The sequence below is a fragment of the Doryrhamphus excisus genome, linkage group LG10 (assembly GCF_037039965.1).
Source record: "Doryrhamphus excisus strain RoL-2023G ecotype Guam linkage group LG10, RoL_Dexc_Guam_v1.1, whole genome shotgun sequence".
In the NCBI taxonomy this organism is placed as follows: Eukaryota; Metazoa; Chordata; class Actinopteri; order Syngnathiformes; family Syngnathidae; genus Doryrhamphus; species Doryrhamphus excisus.
This window is the reverse complement of record NC_136366.1, coordinates 20,286,853-20,300,919: the sequence shown is the minus strand read 5'-3', so window position 1 is coordinate 20,300,919 and position 14,067 is coordinate 20,286,853. Positions and strand designations below refer to the sequence as shown.

General features: G+C 40.0%; 1 protein-coding gene and 16 non-coding genes across 18 annotated transcripts in view; all 17 read right to left on the bottom strand.

The window, feature by feature from the left end:
• LOC131104292 (poly [ADP-ribose] polymerase tankyrase-1) overlaps positions 1 to 14,067 on the bottom strand; it is an 82,059-nt gene that overhangs the window by 37,192 nt on the left and 30,800 nt on the right. The window contains exons 1-3 of one of the 2 annotated variants that reach the window (XM_058051324.2): positions 11,590 to 11,820; positions 11,378 to 11,414; positions 8,481 to 8,556 (exon numbers count right to left, since the gene is read on the bottom strand). In XM_058051324.2, coding sequence (XP_057907307.2) covers positions 8,481 to 8,556; positions 11,378 to 11,414; positions 11,590 to 11,647 — 171 coding nt within the window. In that variant the 5' untranslated portion in view covers positions 11,648 to 11,820. Of the gene's footprint in view, positions 1 to 8,480; positions 8,557 to 11,377; positions 11,415 to 11,589; positions 11,821 to 14,067 lie in introns of those variants that run through there. The other variant, XM_058051319.2, reaches the window with a different exon arrangement.
• LOC131124160 (U4 spliceosomal RNA) lies at positions 132 to 272 on the bottom strand. Its single transcript, XR_009128819.2, has one exon. It is a non-coding gene; the product is annotated as a U4 spliceosomal RNA (small nuclear RNA).
• LOC131124165 (U4 spliceosomal RNA) lies at positions 692 to 832 on the bottom strand. The gene has a single exon (XR_009128824.2). It is a non-coding gene; the product is annotated as a U4 spliceosomal RNA (small nuclear RNA).
• Positions 1,239 to 1,379, bottom strand: LOC131124159 (U4 spliceosomal RNA). The gene has a single exon (XR_009128818.2). It is a non-coding gene; the product is annotated as a U4 spliceosomal RNA (small nuclear RNA).
• Positions 1,799 to 1,939, bottom strand: LOC144901206 (U4 spliceosomal RNA). Its single transcript, XR_013629353.1, has one exon. It is a non-coding gene; the product is annotated as a U4 spliceosomal RNA (small nuclear RNA).
• Positions 2,366 to 2,506, bottom strand: LOC144901210 (U4 spliceosomal RNA). The gene has a single exon (XR_013629357.1). It is a non-coding gene; the product is annotated as a U4 spliceosomal RNA (small nuclear RNA).
• On the bottom strand, positions 2,926 to 3,066 carry LOC144901205 (U4 spliceosomal RNA). The gene has a single exon (XR_013629352.1). It is a non-coding gene; the product is annotated as a U4 spliceosomal RNA (small nuclear RNA).
• On the bottom strand, positions 3,483 to 3,623 carry LOC144901202 (U4 spliceosomal RNA). The gene has a single exon (XR_013629350.1). It is a non-coding gene; the product is annotated as a U4 spliceosomal RNA (small nuclear RNA).
• LOC144901212 (U4 spliceosomal RNA) lies at positions 4,050 to 4,190 on the bottom strand. Its single transcript, XR_013629359.1, has one exon. It is a non-coding gene; the product is annotated as a U4 spliceosomal RNA (small nuclear RNA).
• On the bottom strand, positions 4,619 to 4,759 carry LOC131124169 (U4 spliceosomal RNA). The gene has a single exon (XR_009128828.2). It is a non-coding gene; the product is annotated as a U4 spliceosomal RNA (small nuclear RNA).
• Positions 5,186 to 5,326, bottom strand: LOC144901209 (U4 spliceosomal RNA). The gene has a single exon (XR_013629356.1). It is a non-coding gene; the product is annotated as a U4 spliceosomal RNA (small nuclear RNA).
• On the bottom strand, positions 5,746 to 5,886 carry LOC144901211 (U4 spliceosomal RNA). The gene has a single exon (XR_013629358.1). It is a non-coding gene; the product is annotated as a U4 spliceosomal RNA (small nuclear RNA).
• LOC131124166 (U4 spliceosomal RNA) lies at positions 6,303 to 6,443 on the bottom strand. Its single transcript, XR_009128825.2, has one exon. It is a non-coding gene; the product is annotated as a U4 spliceosomal RNA (small nuclear RNA).
• On the bottom strand, positions 6,870 to 7,007 carry LOC144901213 (U4 spliceosomal RNA). Its single transcript, XR_013629360.1, has one exon. It is a non-coding gene; the product is annotated as a U4 spliceosomal RNA (small nuclear RNA).
• On the bottom strand, positions 7,180 to 7,320 carry LOC131124167 (U4 spliceosomal RNA). The gene has a single exon (XR_009128826.2). It is a non-coding gene; the product is annotated as a U4 spliceosomal RNA (small nuclear RNA).
• Positions 7,749 to 7,889, bottom strand: LOC131124157 (U4 spliceosomal RNA). The gene has a single exon (XR_009128816.2). It is a non-coding gene; the product is annotated as a U4 spliceosomal RNA (small nuclear RNA).
• On the bottom strand, positions 9,171 to 9,311 carry LOC131124168 (U4 spliceosomal RNA). Its single transcript, XR_009128827.2, has one exon. It is a non-coding gene; the product is annotated as a U4 spliceosomal RNA (small nuclear RNA).

The window sequence follows — 14,067 nt, the reverse complement described above, 5'->3', positions numbered from 1 at the left end:
CTTCATTTAATTTCACAAAATTGTGCAATGCTACAGTATCATTATGCCACAATGCATTATCAGACTCTTAGATGACAGCTTTGTCACCCAAACATCCTTCATACACTTATTTGCATTTACAGTGTAAGTAGTCTCCTTAGAGACTGCCAAAAATTGCCATAGCCAACTATTTTTCAAGTCGTCAAGGCGGGGTATTGGGTAAAGTTTTCAACTAGCAATAATCGCGCCTCGGATAAACCTCATAGGCTACGATACTGCCACTGCGCAAAGCTGACATTGGACCATTACAAACAAGATAGCCTTGACCTGGCCTAAACGCCTAAGTTACGGTCTTCCGTAAAGACTTGCTTCCAAACTTTATATTTTTCAATTCTGACTCTCAATGTCCCAATGTCACATGTCTGTGTATGGTTTTCATTAAATTTAATAAAATTATCCAAAGCCCTGATTGAGACACACATCAGTATGAAATTCATAGGGGAAGTGTTTATGGTGGACCATAACTTATTTCTGAACTTTACGTTATTTCTGTTCAGACACTCAATGTCATGTGTCTGCGTCTTCATTTAATTTCACAAAATTGTGCAATGCTACAGTATCATTATGCCACAATGCATTATCAGATTCTTAGATGACAGCTTTGTCACCCAAACATCCTTCATACACTTATTTGCATTCACAGTGTAAGTAGTCTCCTTAGAGACTGCCAAAAATTGCCATAGCCAACTATTTTTCAAGTTGTCAAGGCGGGGTATTGGGTAAAGTTTTCAACTAGCAATAATCGCGCCTCGGATAAACCTCATAGGCTACAATACTGCCACTGCGCAAAGCTGACGTTGGACTATTACAAACAAGATAGCCTTGACCTGGCCTAAACACCTAAGTTACGGTCTTTCCATTAATGCTTCCGAACTTTATATCTTTCAATTCTGACTCTCAATGTCGAAATGTGTGTGTATGGCTTTCATTAAATTTAATACAATTATCCAAAGTACAGTTTGCAAATAATTATGAAATTCATAGGTGAAGTGTTTATGGTGGACCATAACTTATTTCTGAACTTTACATGATTTCAGTTCTGACACTCTCAATGTCACATGTCTGTGTTTTCATTTAATTTTAACAAAATTCTTCAATGCTACAGTATCATTATGCCACAATGTACTCTCAGTTTCTTAGATAACAGCTTGGAAACCAAACATCTGCTATATGCTTTCTTGCATTTACAGTGTAAGTAGTCTCCTGAGAGACTGCCAAAAATTGCCATATCCAACTATTTTTCAAGTTGTCAAGGCGGGGTATTGGGTAAAGTTTTAAACTAGCAATAATCACGCCTCGGGTAAACCTCATAGGCTACGATACTGCCACTGCGCAAAGCTGACATTGGACCATTACAAACAAGATAGCCTTGACCTGGCCTAAACGCCCAAGTTACGGTCTTCCGTAAAGACTTGCTTCCGAACTTTATATCTTTCAATTCTGACTCTCAATGTCCCAATGTCACATGTCTGTGTATGGTTTTCATTAAATTTAATAAAATTATCCAAAGCCCTGATTGAGACACACATCAGTATGAAATTGATAGGGGAAGTGTTTATGGTGGACCATAACTTATTTCTTAAATTAACATTATTTCTGTTCAGACACTCAATGTCACGTGTCTGTGTCTTCATTTAATTTCACAAAATTGTGCAATGCTACAGTATCATTATGCCACAATGAATCATCAGATTCTTAGATGACAGCTTTGTCACCCAAACATCCTTCATACACTTATTTGCATTTACAGTGTAAGTAGTCTCCTTAGAGACTGCCAAAAATTGCCATAGCCAACTATTTTTCAAGTTGTCAAGGCGGGGTATTGGGTAAAGTTTTCAACTAGCAATAATCACGCCTCGGGTAAACCTCATAGGCTACGATACTGCCACTGCGCAAAGCTGACATTGGACCATTACAAACAAGATAGCATTGACCTGGCCTAAACGCCTAAGTTACGGTCTTTCCATGAAGGTTTCCGAACTTTATATCTTTCAATTCTGACTCTCAATGTCCCAATGTCACGTGTCTGTGTGTGGTTTTCATTAAATTTAATAAAATTATGCAAAGCCCTGATTGAGACACAAATCAGTATGAGATTCATAGGTGAAGTGTTTATGGTGGACCAAAACGAATTTCTGAACTTTACGTGATTTCAGTTCGGAAGCTCTCAATATCCCAATGTCATGTGTCTGTGTCTTCATTGAATTTTACAAAATTATCAAATACAACAGTGTCATTACGCCACAATGCATTACCAGATTGGTAGATGACAGCTTTGTCACCCAAATATCCTTCATACACTTATTTGCATTTACAGTATAAGTAGTCTCCTTGGAGACTGCCAAAAATTGCCATAGCCAACTATTTTTCAAGTTGTCACGGCGGGGTATTGGGTAAAGTTTTCAACTAGCAATAATCACGCCTCGGATAAACCTCATAGGCTACGATACTGCCACTGCGCAAAGCTGACATTGGACCATTACAAACAAGATAGCCTTGACCTGGCCTAAACGCCTAAGTTACGGTCTTCCGTAAAGACTTGCTTCCGAACTTTATATCTTTCAATTCTGACTCTCAATGTCCCAATGTCACATGTCTGTGTATGGTTTTCATTAAATTTAATAAAATTATCCAAAGCCCAGATTGAGACACATATCAGTATGAAATTCATAGGGGAAGTGTTTATGGTGGACCATAACTTATTTCTTAAAATAACATTATTTCTGTTCAGACACTCAATGTCACGTGTCTGTGTCTTCATTTAATTTCACAAAATTGTGCAATGCTACAGTATCATTATGCCACAATGCATTATCAGATTCTTAGATGACAGCTTTGTCACCCAAACATTCTTCATACACTTATTTGCATTTACAGTATAAGTAGTCTCCTTAGAGACTGCCAGAAATTGCCATAGCCAACTATTTTTCAAGTTGTCAAGGCAGGGTATTGGGTAAAGTTTTCAACTAGCAATAATCGCGCCTCGGATAAACCTCATAGGCTACGATACTGCCACTGCGCAAAGCTGACATTGGACCATTACAAACAAGATAGCCTTGACCTGGCATAAACGCCTAAGTTACGGTCTTCAATAAAGACTTGCTCCCAAACAATTCTGACTCTCAATGTCCCAATGTCACGTGTCTGTGTATGGTTTTCATTAAATCTAATAAAATAATCCAAAGCCCTGATTGCGACACAAATCAGTATGAGATTCATAGGGGAAGTGTTTTTGGTGGACCAAAACTTATTCTGAACTTTACGTAATTTCAGTTCTGAACCTCTCAATATCCTAATTCCATGTCTATGTGTCTTCATTGAATTTAACAAAATTCTCAAATACAACAGTGTCATTGCGCCATAATGCATTATCGGATTCTTAGATGACAGCTTTGTCACCCAAACATCCTTCATACACTTATTTGCATTTACAGTGTAAGTAGTCTCCTTAGAGACTGCCAAAAATTGCCATAGCCAACTATTTTTCAAGTTGACAAGGCGGAGTATTGGGTAAAGTTTTCAACTAGCAATAATCGCGCCTCGGATAAACCTCATAGGCTACGATACTGCCACTGCGCAAAGCTGACATTGGACCATTACAAACAAGATAGCCTTGACCTGGCCTAAACGCCTAAGTTACGGTCTTTCCATGAAGGTTTCCGAACTTTATATCTTTCAATTCTGACTCTCAATGTCCCAATGTCACGTGTCTGTGTGTGGTTTTCATTAAATTTAATAAAATTATGCAAAGCCCTGATTGAGACACAAATCAGTATGAGATTCATAGGTGAAGTTTTTATGGTGGACCAAAACGAATTTCTGAACTTTACGTGATTTCAGTTCGGAAGCTCTCAATATCCCAATGTCATGTGTCTGTGTCTTCATTGAATTTTACAAAATTATCAAATACAACAGTATCATTATGCCACAATGCATTATCAGACTCTTAGATGACAGCTTTGTCACCCAAATATCCTTCATACACTTATTTGCATTTACAGTGCAAGTAGTCTCCTTAGAGACTGCCAAAAATTGCCATAGCCAACTATTTTTCAAGTTGTCAAGGCGGGGTATTGGGTAAAGTTTTCAACTAGCAATAATCACACCTCAGGTAAACCTCATAGGCTACGATACTGCCACTGCGCAAAGCTGACATTGGACCATTACAAACAAGATAGCCTTGACCTGGCCTAAACGCCTAAGTTACGGTCTTCCGTAAAGACTTGCTTCCGAACTTTATATCTTTCAATTCTGACTCTCAATGTCCCAATGTCACGTGTCTGTGTATGGTTTTCAATAAATTTAATACAATTATCCAAAGCACTGTTTGTGACACAAATCATGATAACATTCATAGGTGAAGTGTTTATTGTGGACCATAACTTATTTCTGAACTCTATGTGATTTCAGTTCTGAAGCTCTCAATATCCCAGTGTCACGTGTCTGTGTCTTCTTGAATTTAACAAAATTCTTGAATCCTAGAGTACCAACATGCCATAAAGAATTCTCAGTTTCTTAGATGACACCTTCATCAACCAAACATCCTTCATCTGCTTTTTTGCATTTACAGTGTAAGTAGTCTCCTTAGAGACTGCCAAAAATTGCCATAGCCAACTATTTTTCAAGTTGTCAAGGCGGGGTATTGGGTAAAGTTTTCAACTAGCAATAATCACGCCTCGGGTAAACCTCATAGGCTACGATACTGCCACTGCGCAAAGCTGACATTGGACCATTACAAACAAGATAGCATTGACCTGGCCTAAACGCCTAAGTTACGGTCTTTCCATGAAGGTTTCCGAACTTTATATCTTTCAATTCTGACTCTCAATGTCCCAATGTCACGTGTCTGTGTGTGGTTTTCATTAAATTTAATAAAATTATGCAAAGCCCTGATTGAGACACAAATCAGTATGAGATTCATAGGTGAAGTGTTTATGGTGGACCAAAACGAATTTCTGAACTTTACGTGATTTCAGTTCGGAAGCTCTCAATATCCCAATGTCATGTGTCTGTGTCTTCATTGAATTTTACAAAATTATCAAATACAACAGTGTCATTACGCCACAATGCATTACCAGATTGGTAGATGACAGCTTTGTCACCCAAATATCCTTCATACACTTATTTGCATTTACAGTATAAGTAGTCTCCTTGGAGACTGCCAAAAATTGCCATAGCCAACTATTTTTCAAGTTGTCACGGCGGGGTATTGGGTAAAGTTTTCAACTAGCAATAATCACGCCTCGGATAAACCTCATAGGCTACGATACTGCCACTGCGCAAAGCTGACATTGGACCATTACAAACAAGATAGCCTTGACCTGGCCTAAACGCCTAAGTTACGGTCTTCAGTAAAGACTTGCTTCCGAACTTTATATCTTTCAATTCTGACTCTCAATGTCCCAATGTCACATGTCTGTGTATGGTTTTCATTAAATTTAATAAAATTATCCAAAGCCCAGATTGAGACACATATCAGTATGAAATTCATAGGGGAAGTGTTTATGGTGGACCATAACTTATTTCTTAAAATAACATTATTTCTGTTCAGACACTCAATGTCACGTGTCTGTGTCTTCATTTAATTTCACAAAATTGTGCAATGCTACAGTATCATTATGCCACAATGCATTATCAGATTCTTAGATGACAGCTTTGTCACCCAAACATTCTTCATACACTTATTTGCATTTACAGTATAAGTAGTCTCCTTAGAGACTGCCAAGAATTGCCATAGCCAACTATTTTTCAAGTTGTCAAGGCAGGGTATTGGGTAAAGTTTTCAACTAGCAATAATCACGCCTCGGATTAACCTCATAGGCTACGATACTGCCACTGCGCAAAGCTGACATTGGACCATTACAAACAAGATAGCCTTGACCTGGCATAAACGCCTAAGTTACGGTCTTCAATAAAGACTTGCTCCCAAACAATTCTGACTCTCAATGTCCCAATGTCACGTGTCTGTGTATGGTTTTCATTAAATCTAATAAAATAATCCAAAGCCCTGATTGCGACACAAATCAGTATGAGATTCATAGGGGAAGTGTTTTTGGTGGACCAAAACTTATTCTGAACTTTACGTAATTTCAGTTCTGAACCTCTCAATATCCTAATTCCATGTCTATGTGTCTTCATTGAATTTAACAAAATTCTCAAATACAACAGTGTCATTGCGCCATAATGCATTATCGGATTCTTAGATGACAGCTTTGTCACCCAAACATCCTTCATACACTTATTTGCATTTACAGTGTAAGTAGTCTCCTTAGAGACTGCCAAAAATTGCCATAGCCAACTATTTTTCAAGTTGACAAGGCGGGGTATTGGGTAAAGTTTTCAACTAGCAATAATCGCGCCTCGGATAAACCTCATAGGCTACGATACTGCCACTGCGCAAAGCTGACATTGGACCATTACAAACAAGATAGCCTTGACCTGGCCTAAACGCCTAAGTTACGGTCTTTCCATGAAGGTTTCCGAACTTTATATCTTTCAATTCTGACTCTCAATGTCCCAATGTCACATGTCTGTGTGTGGTTTTCATTAAATTTAATAAAATTATGCAAAGCCCTGATTGAGACACAAATCAGTATGAGATTCATAGGTGAAGTTTTTATGGTGGACCAAAACGAATTTCTGAACTTTACGTGATTTCAGTTCGGAAGCTCTCAATATCCCAATGTCATGTGTCTGTGTCTTCATTGAATTTTACAAAATTATCAAATACAACAGTATCATTATGCCACAATGCATTATCAGACTCTTAGATGACAGCTTTGTCACCCAAATATCCTTCATACACTTATTTGCATTTACAGTGCAAGTAGTCTCCTTAGAGACTGCCAAAAATTGCCATAGCCAACTATTTTTCAAGTTGTCAAGGCGGGGTATTGGGTAAAGTTTTCAACTAGCAATAATCGCGCCTCGGGTAAACCTCATAGGCTACGATACTGCCACTGGTGGACCATAACTTATTGTTCAGACACTCAATGTCACGTGTCTGTGTCTTCATTGAATTTCACAAAATTGTGCAATGCTACAGTATCATTATGCCACAATGCATTATCAGACTCTTAGATGACAGCTTAGTCACCGAAACATCATTCATACACTTATTTGCATTTACAGTGTAAGTAGTCTCCTTAGAGACTGCCAAAAATTGCCATAGCCAACTATTTTTCAAGTTGTCAAGGCGGGGTATTGGGTAAAGTTTTCAACTAGCAATAATCGCGCCTCGGATAAACCTCATAGGCTACGATACTGCCACTGCGCAAAGCTGACATTGGACTATTACAAACAAGATAGCCTTGACCTGGCCTAAATCCCTAAGTTACGGTCTTCCACAAAGACTTGCTTCCAAACTTTGTATCTTTCAATTCTGACTCTCAATGTCCCAATGTCACGTTTGTGTATATGGTTTTCATTAAATTTAATACAATTATCCAAAGCACTGTTTGTGACACAAATCATGATAACATTCATAGGTGAAGTGTTTATGGTGGACCATAACTTATTTCTGAACTCTGTGTGATTTCAGTTCTGAAGCTCTCAATATCCCAGTGTCACGTGTCTGTGTCTTCTTGAATTTAACAAAATTCTTGAATCCTAGAGTACCAACATGCCATAAAGAATTCTCAGTTTCTTAGATGACACCTTCATCAACCAAACATCCTTCATCTGCTTTTTTGCATTCACAGTGTAAGTAGTCTCCTTAGAGACTGCCAAAAATTGCCATAGCCAACTATTTTTCAAGTTGTCAAGGCGGGGTATTGGGTAAAGTTTTCAACTAGCAATAATCGCGCCTCGGGTAAACCTCATAGGCTACGATACTGCCACTGCGCAAAGCTGACATTGGACCATTACAAACAAGATAGCCTTGACCTGGCATAAACACCTAAGTTACGGTCTTCAGTAAAGACTTGCTCCCGAACAATTCTGACTCTCAATGTCCCAATGTCACGTGTCTGTGTATGGTTTTCATGAAATTTAATACAATTATCCAAAGGTGAAAATTAATAGGTGAAGTGTTTATGGTGGACCATAACTTATGTCTGAACGTTACATGATTTCAGTTCTGACGCTCTCAATGTCACGTGACTGTGTTTTCATTTAATTTAACAAAATTCTCCAATGCTACAATATGATTATGCCACAATGATGGCAATGATGATGATTAGATGATGGGATAGGACAAATAAACCACTGTGAGTGATCATTTATCAAGCCATAGTTTATTCTGGTTATATCTTTTCATTATGATGCCTGGTAGCCAAAAAGGCTGCTAATGTCTATTGGTGATTGTATAATTAGATACAAACCAAGCCCTCTAATGTGGATGACTGGATCACCCTAATGACTTTCCTGAGGTTGAGATTGTACTTGTGTGCCGTGTCTGCTTCACTGTGTTTTCTTTGCACGCGGCAAAGATTTGTTCTTACCTTGCGGCCGTCACTCGCGTGGCAGTTGACATTAAGCGGCGTAAGCAGGGCCATTAGCTTCTCCTCGTTCCCACTCCTGCGGATGTACATACACACGAATTAAGAGCGAGAGAGAGCATCTGCGCCACCACGGAGGATTAGTGCTGTTCCTCAGCGGGAGGGTGTAGATGGAAGTGAGGGGGGGGTGCATGGCGATAAGTAGCCTGAAGGACTGAAGGGAAGAATTTTCATTTGCAGACTGACATGATTTGTATGTGTTTTGCTAAAGAAGACAAGGCTTGCTATAGAAGAATTAAGATAATGTCCGTGTTTCTGATGGGTTTCCAGGTTTGTGGGCTTACTGCCCCGGCACTGGATAACCAGAGGGAAGTGTTGCCATGGCAGCAAACAATCTAACCCGCATTCCCGAGTCAGCTATCAAAAAAAAGAAGCTGCCAGACCAAAAGAAAACGATCACTCGATCAACCTTATCCCTTTTTTGTCCTTCTCTTGCTTGCTATTTCGCCATATAAAACCAAATCTCACATTTCCTGTATGCCTCCACCTTTCCAACCATCAACCTTTATTGCATCAATAAATGTAAATATTTAGGCATTATTATTATGCCACAATGCATCATGAGACTCTTAGATGACAGCTTCATCAACCAAACAGCCTTCATACACTTATTTTCATTTACAGTATAAGTAGTCTCCTTAGAGACTGACAAAAATTGCCATAGCCAACTATTTTTCAAGTTGTCAAGGCAGGGTATTGGGTAAAGTTTTCAACTAGCAATAATCACGCCTCGGATAAACCTCATAGGCTACGATACTGCCACTGCGCAAAGCTGACATTGGACCATTACAAACAAGATAGCCTTGACCTGGCCTAAACGCCTAAGTTACGGTCTTCCGTAAAGACTTGCTTCCGAACTTTATATCTTTCAATTCTGACTCTCAATGTCCCAATGTCACATGTCTGTGTATGGTTTTCATTAAATTTAATAAAATAATCCAAAGCCCTGATTGCAACACAAATCAGTATGAGATTCATAGGGGAAGTGTTTATGGTGGACCATAACTTATTTCTGAACTTTACCGTAACTTAGGCCTACCACCCTAAGTTACGGTCTTCCATTAAGACTTGCTTCTGAACTTTAATTCAATTCTGACTCTCAATGTCCTGATGTCATGTGTCAATATTTTTTATTGATTAAATTTAACAAAATTATCCCATGCTACAGTATAATTGCATTGCAATTCATTATGAGATTCATAGTTGATGGGTTAGCCAAATAAACATAAACACTAATAAATATATGTACATATTCTGTATATTTATAGTAGGAGGTAGAACTTTGGGAATTGGGCATTTTAAAAGTAGCTTGCAGGCTGAAAAAGTGCTATAAGCCATGTGTGGGAGTTATGGTGCTAAACACTATTAAAAGGAGGAATAGATCCTCTTAAAAAAAAAAAAAAACGTTTAGAAATATATTAGTGAGGCTTGTCAGTGGCTCAGCTGTGAGAACGACACACTGAGTTCAGAGGTCACTCTGGAACAGCCTGCTGACCTCATCATACACCGAGGTACAGCTGTGTGTGATTGTGTGTGTGTGTGCCTGACTGGGAGAGAGGAGAGAGCTCACCCACCCACACTCAATCTGACATGAGATGTGCAAGAGGTGGAAACACGCACACACACACAGAGACACAGACACAACCCACATACACTTCCTGCAACAACAACACGTGTGGCCAAACATGCCATATGTGCCCTTATGCAAATGTAAGGCGGGCATAAAACTCATTTGTTTTTCTTATTATTTTGAATGTTTTACTCCATATATTCAACATTTCAATAGAAAGTTTGCGGCTTTTGGATTTTGTGTTTGTAGTTGAAATATTTAAGTTAGAGTTTTTTTCAACATTGGCTAACTGGCTAGCGAGTGGCCATTTCAAATCCCTGCAGCATACGGGTTGTGTGATGTAAACAATTAATAATAATAGGAGGGGAAAGGTGACTAAAGTAGTGTTATTTTATGTCTACAAGCACATTTAGAAAGTTATAAACATGTTTTCTATGCTCCAACTACAAAATATTCAATTTATTAACAAGGGAATTAATTTATCATGATCATGTATGGAACCAATTTCACTGCTATAAAACGGGGGCCGACTGTAACGTTTTGATCAAAAACCAGGGAGTTTGCGGGTTTGCAAATGCTGAATCAGAAATATGCGGGCATACATTGTATTTCTGAATCATCCTCAGTTCCTATGTAAGCAAGCATCTCCTTCCTAAACGGCCACATGCTTCTTCTTGGCCAACATCTGGAAGCACAACCCATCTACTAATCCACACAGCCAACACTGAAACAACACACTTCCTACTGTGAGACCTGGGCTTTTTAGACTAGGCTAGACTATTATTTACGCTAATTTGAGTGTTTATGGCGTAGTTTAAGTTGAATAGTGGCAACGGAATTGCATTCAAATGCACACCTGTCTGGTTAATCGTTCGAATAATGTGTTTTCCGTGAAGCCCTAACACTCCATCACATTCCTTTATGGATGAACATTAATGGTAAAAGCTAAGCGTGGCGTGCAACAGAAAAGGAAGCGATGACAGGGCATCAGGCAAACGGTGAATGAATGAAATGAAGAGAACAAACAACAAGGAAGGAATAGCGTAGCAATAGCAGGGAGAGGGAAAAGGTGTGGAATCAGGGATGACTGAAAAGAGGAAGCAATAAAAAGAAGCTGTGGAGGAAGGGAGGACACGAGGATGCAAGACGGCCATGAAGGGATGTGAGGAGGAGAGGAGACATCATGCATGGATGCCACAAAGTTGGAGGAAGCAGGGGGAGGCGGAGAGGAGGAGAATGGAAGGAAAACAAAAGAGCGTCTGGTACTCACCTCGCTGCCTCCAGCAGCTCATCCTTCTTGTATTCACCTAGATGGTTACAGAAGATCATGGTGTCAATCAGCTGGCCGCTAACACAAATGCATGCCATCAAAAATTACACACACACAAAAAACAAACAGGAAGAATCTATCTCTTGAGAGCGAGCGCTCTCACAATCTCCCCCTCGCTCTCTCCTACTTCCACATTCCCGCTTAGTGCGCACCCCTCTGGCTCCGGTTGCCGTGACGATGCGTTGCCGGCAGCGACCACAGCACGTTCATTGTTTAAGCGGCTGACACACACGCTGCCTCTATCCGTCCGTACGTCCGTCCATGCCTCTCGTGCCACTTTGTCGTTCATATCGCCAATGGACCTCCATCGCTCCCCGTCGCCCCCCGCGCTTTTTGTCTAATACCCACCCCACCGGTGGGCTCCGGAGGCGCTGTTACCGTCAGAAAACACAACAGAGATAAACAAACCCCTCCCCCTACCGCCCTTACCCTCTCTCCAGCTCGCTCTCCCTCTCTTAGCGATGCACCCCCCCTTCTCTGCTCTGACAGTCATAACATAATCCACATCCCATATGTGCTTTTTGCATGGCTGCAGCGTCACTTGTGAACCCGACCTTTTTAACTAGCACATTATGCATTGTCAGTAATTATAAATACATTTTTACCATCAGTCTTGGGTGGACGGCAGCTCTTTTTTCCCAAAAAGTGTTTCCCTCTATTGTGGAACACCCACATTTAGGATGAAATTCTACATCAGTATATGAAAAGGGAGGCTGCCGATGCTGCAACAGGTGGCGCTACAACTCCTAACTGCAAGACTTTAGACAGTGGGTAACCCGAAGAAAGTCATATCTGGAAAAGGCACCACAATAGGACCCGCAGTACGGCAATTTAAGTTGACTTGTGCCTACATTAACACCAAAATCACTCCCATTGTACACTGAGCACATGGATGTATAAAAGAAATTATGAAATCAAATAATTCAACACAAACGGTACTAACAAAGACAGAACAACTCCTTAAAACAACAACTCCTTAAAAGAAAAGTAAAGTCTCGTTATATCGATATCGGTTAAAACAAATTACTACTTATTACGATACTATTTTCATTTCCCGGCAAATTTCTAGTCTTTTATGATATAATTAGTTCCGTTAGTACGATACCCGGTTATTATGATAATCCGGTTACTACGATGCCCTTTTCATCTCCCGCCAGCCAATTTGGTCTGCTTATATCGATACAAAAGCAGCTTAAATCAATCTTTGCTTAAGGATTTCAATACCAAAAAAGAACACGGCGAACGGCTGCTTCCAGTCAACTTTATTTTTCACAATTCCACCACCAGAGCGCAGCACACGCAACACCTTTCCTATCGATAGTTCCGGGGTGAATTATGTCCCGGTAACCGGTAATCACTACAGCGTAAGTTTATTTTTATTTACTGTAGTACAAAATGTATTGTAGTACAAAAGCATGCTAGATACGCAATCCATGAACTCAAAGAGAAAATTACATGCCATATCAAAGATCCGCCCACTTTTAATGCAGTTCGGCGCAGGATCGGATATATGGATAGTCCGGTTATATCAGTATTTTTTCCGACTCCCGAGAATATCGATATAACGAGACTTTACTGTATATTAATCCAGTGTGCAGAATAATAAATAAATAAATCCAAATCCAAACCTTCCCGCACATTTACTGAAGAAAGTTTGTCTTTGCAGAGAAACTTAAAGCACTGAAAAAGGAAAATCAATAAAGGAAAATGAAGGAAATGGGTAAATGAGGCAAATGTGATGTAGTTACACAAGATAAGGACGAGGAGGATGAGCTTCACGTAGCAGACGGACGGGTGGGGTGGGGTGGGGTGGCGAGCAGAGCAGAGAGGCGAGGTTATGGAGAAAGTGAAAGGGGGAGGAGGGGAGGGGAACAAAGGATTTGCAGATGAAAGCGAGAGGAGATGATTAGGGATCTGGAAGCTGACATGCATGGATTTGACACAGTATAATTGGTGTTAGCCAGGCGAGGGCGGAACAGTATGACGGGGGAGAAAGTGGGAGACGAGGAAGGGGGTGTGAGACAGAAATTGAAAAACTATGAATTCCAGAGAAGGAAATGAAGAGAGGGAGAGATCAAGAAACTAAATTAGATGACATAGTTTGGAAGCCATTTAAACAGTGAGACAATCACATTTGGGCACCTGAGTACACCCTGGTGGTCATACACATGGATTCCCTCTGTTTCTTTAACACACTGATCGGATGACACACTGTTCATCTTAAAACGAGTCAAGGCACTTTGGAATTTATTTGAACTCGAGTGCAGCGTTTTTCTAAACAACACATGGAAATGCAAAGAAGCAGGCTACTGTTTTCTCGGGGTGTCTGAGACTGGTTTGCGCTTCCAGAGTCTGAGGTTCGCTTCAGAGGAGTCTGACCATCAAGCTCGCAGGTGAATCAAATAAAAATGTCATGTGACCAAAACTGTACCACTATGACTACATTGGGGTTCCCACAGCTACATTTTTTACAAAGAAAGTGTTGTTTTTTGTTATAAATAGCCGATAATGTCCGATAATTATCGTCCCGATATCAGCATAAAAATGTGATATTGGTTGGTATCGGTATCAGATTTTTTTCTGATCATGAAAAACGAGTGGTTAGCAAGCAAGCCTCACAGCTAGGAGAC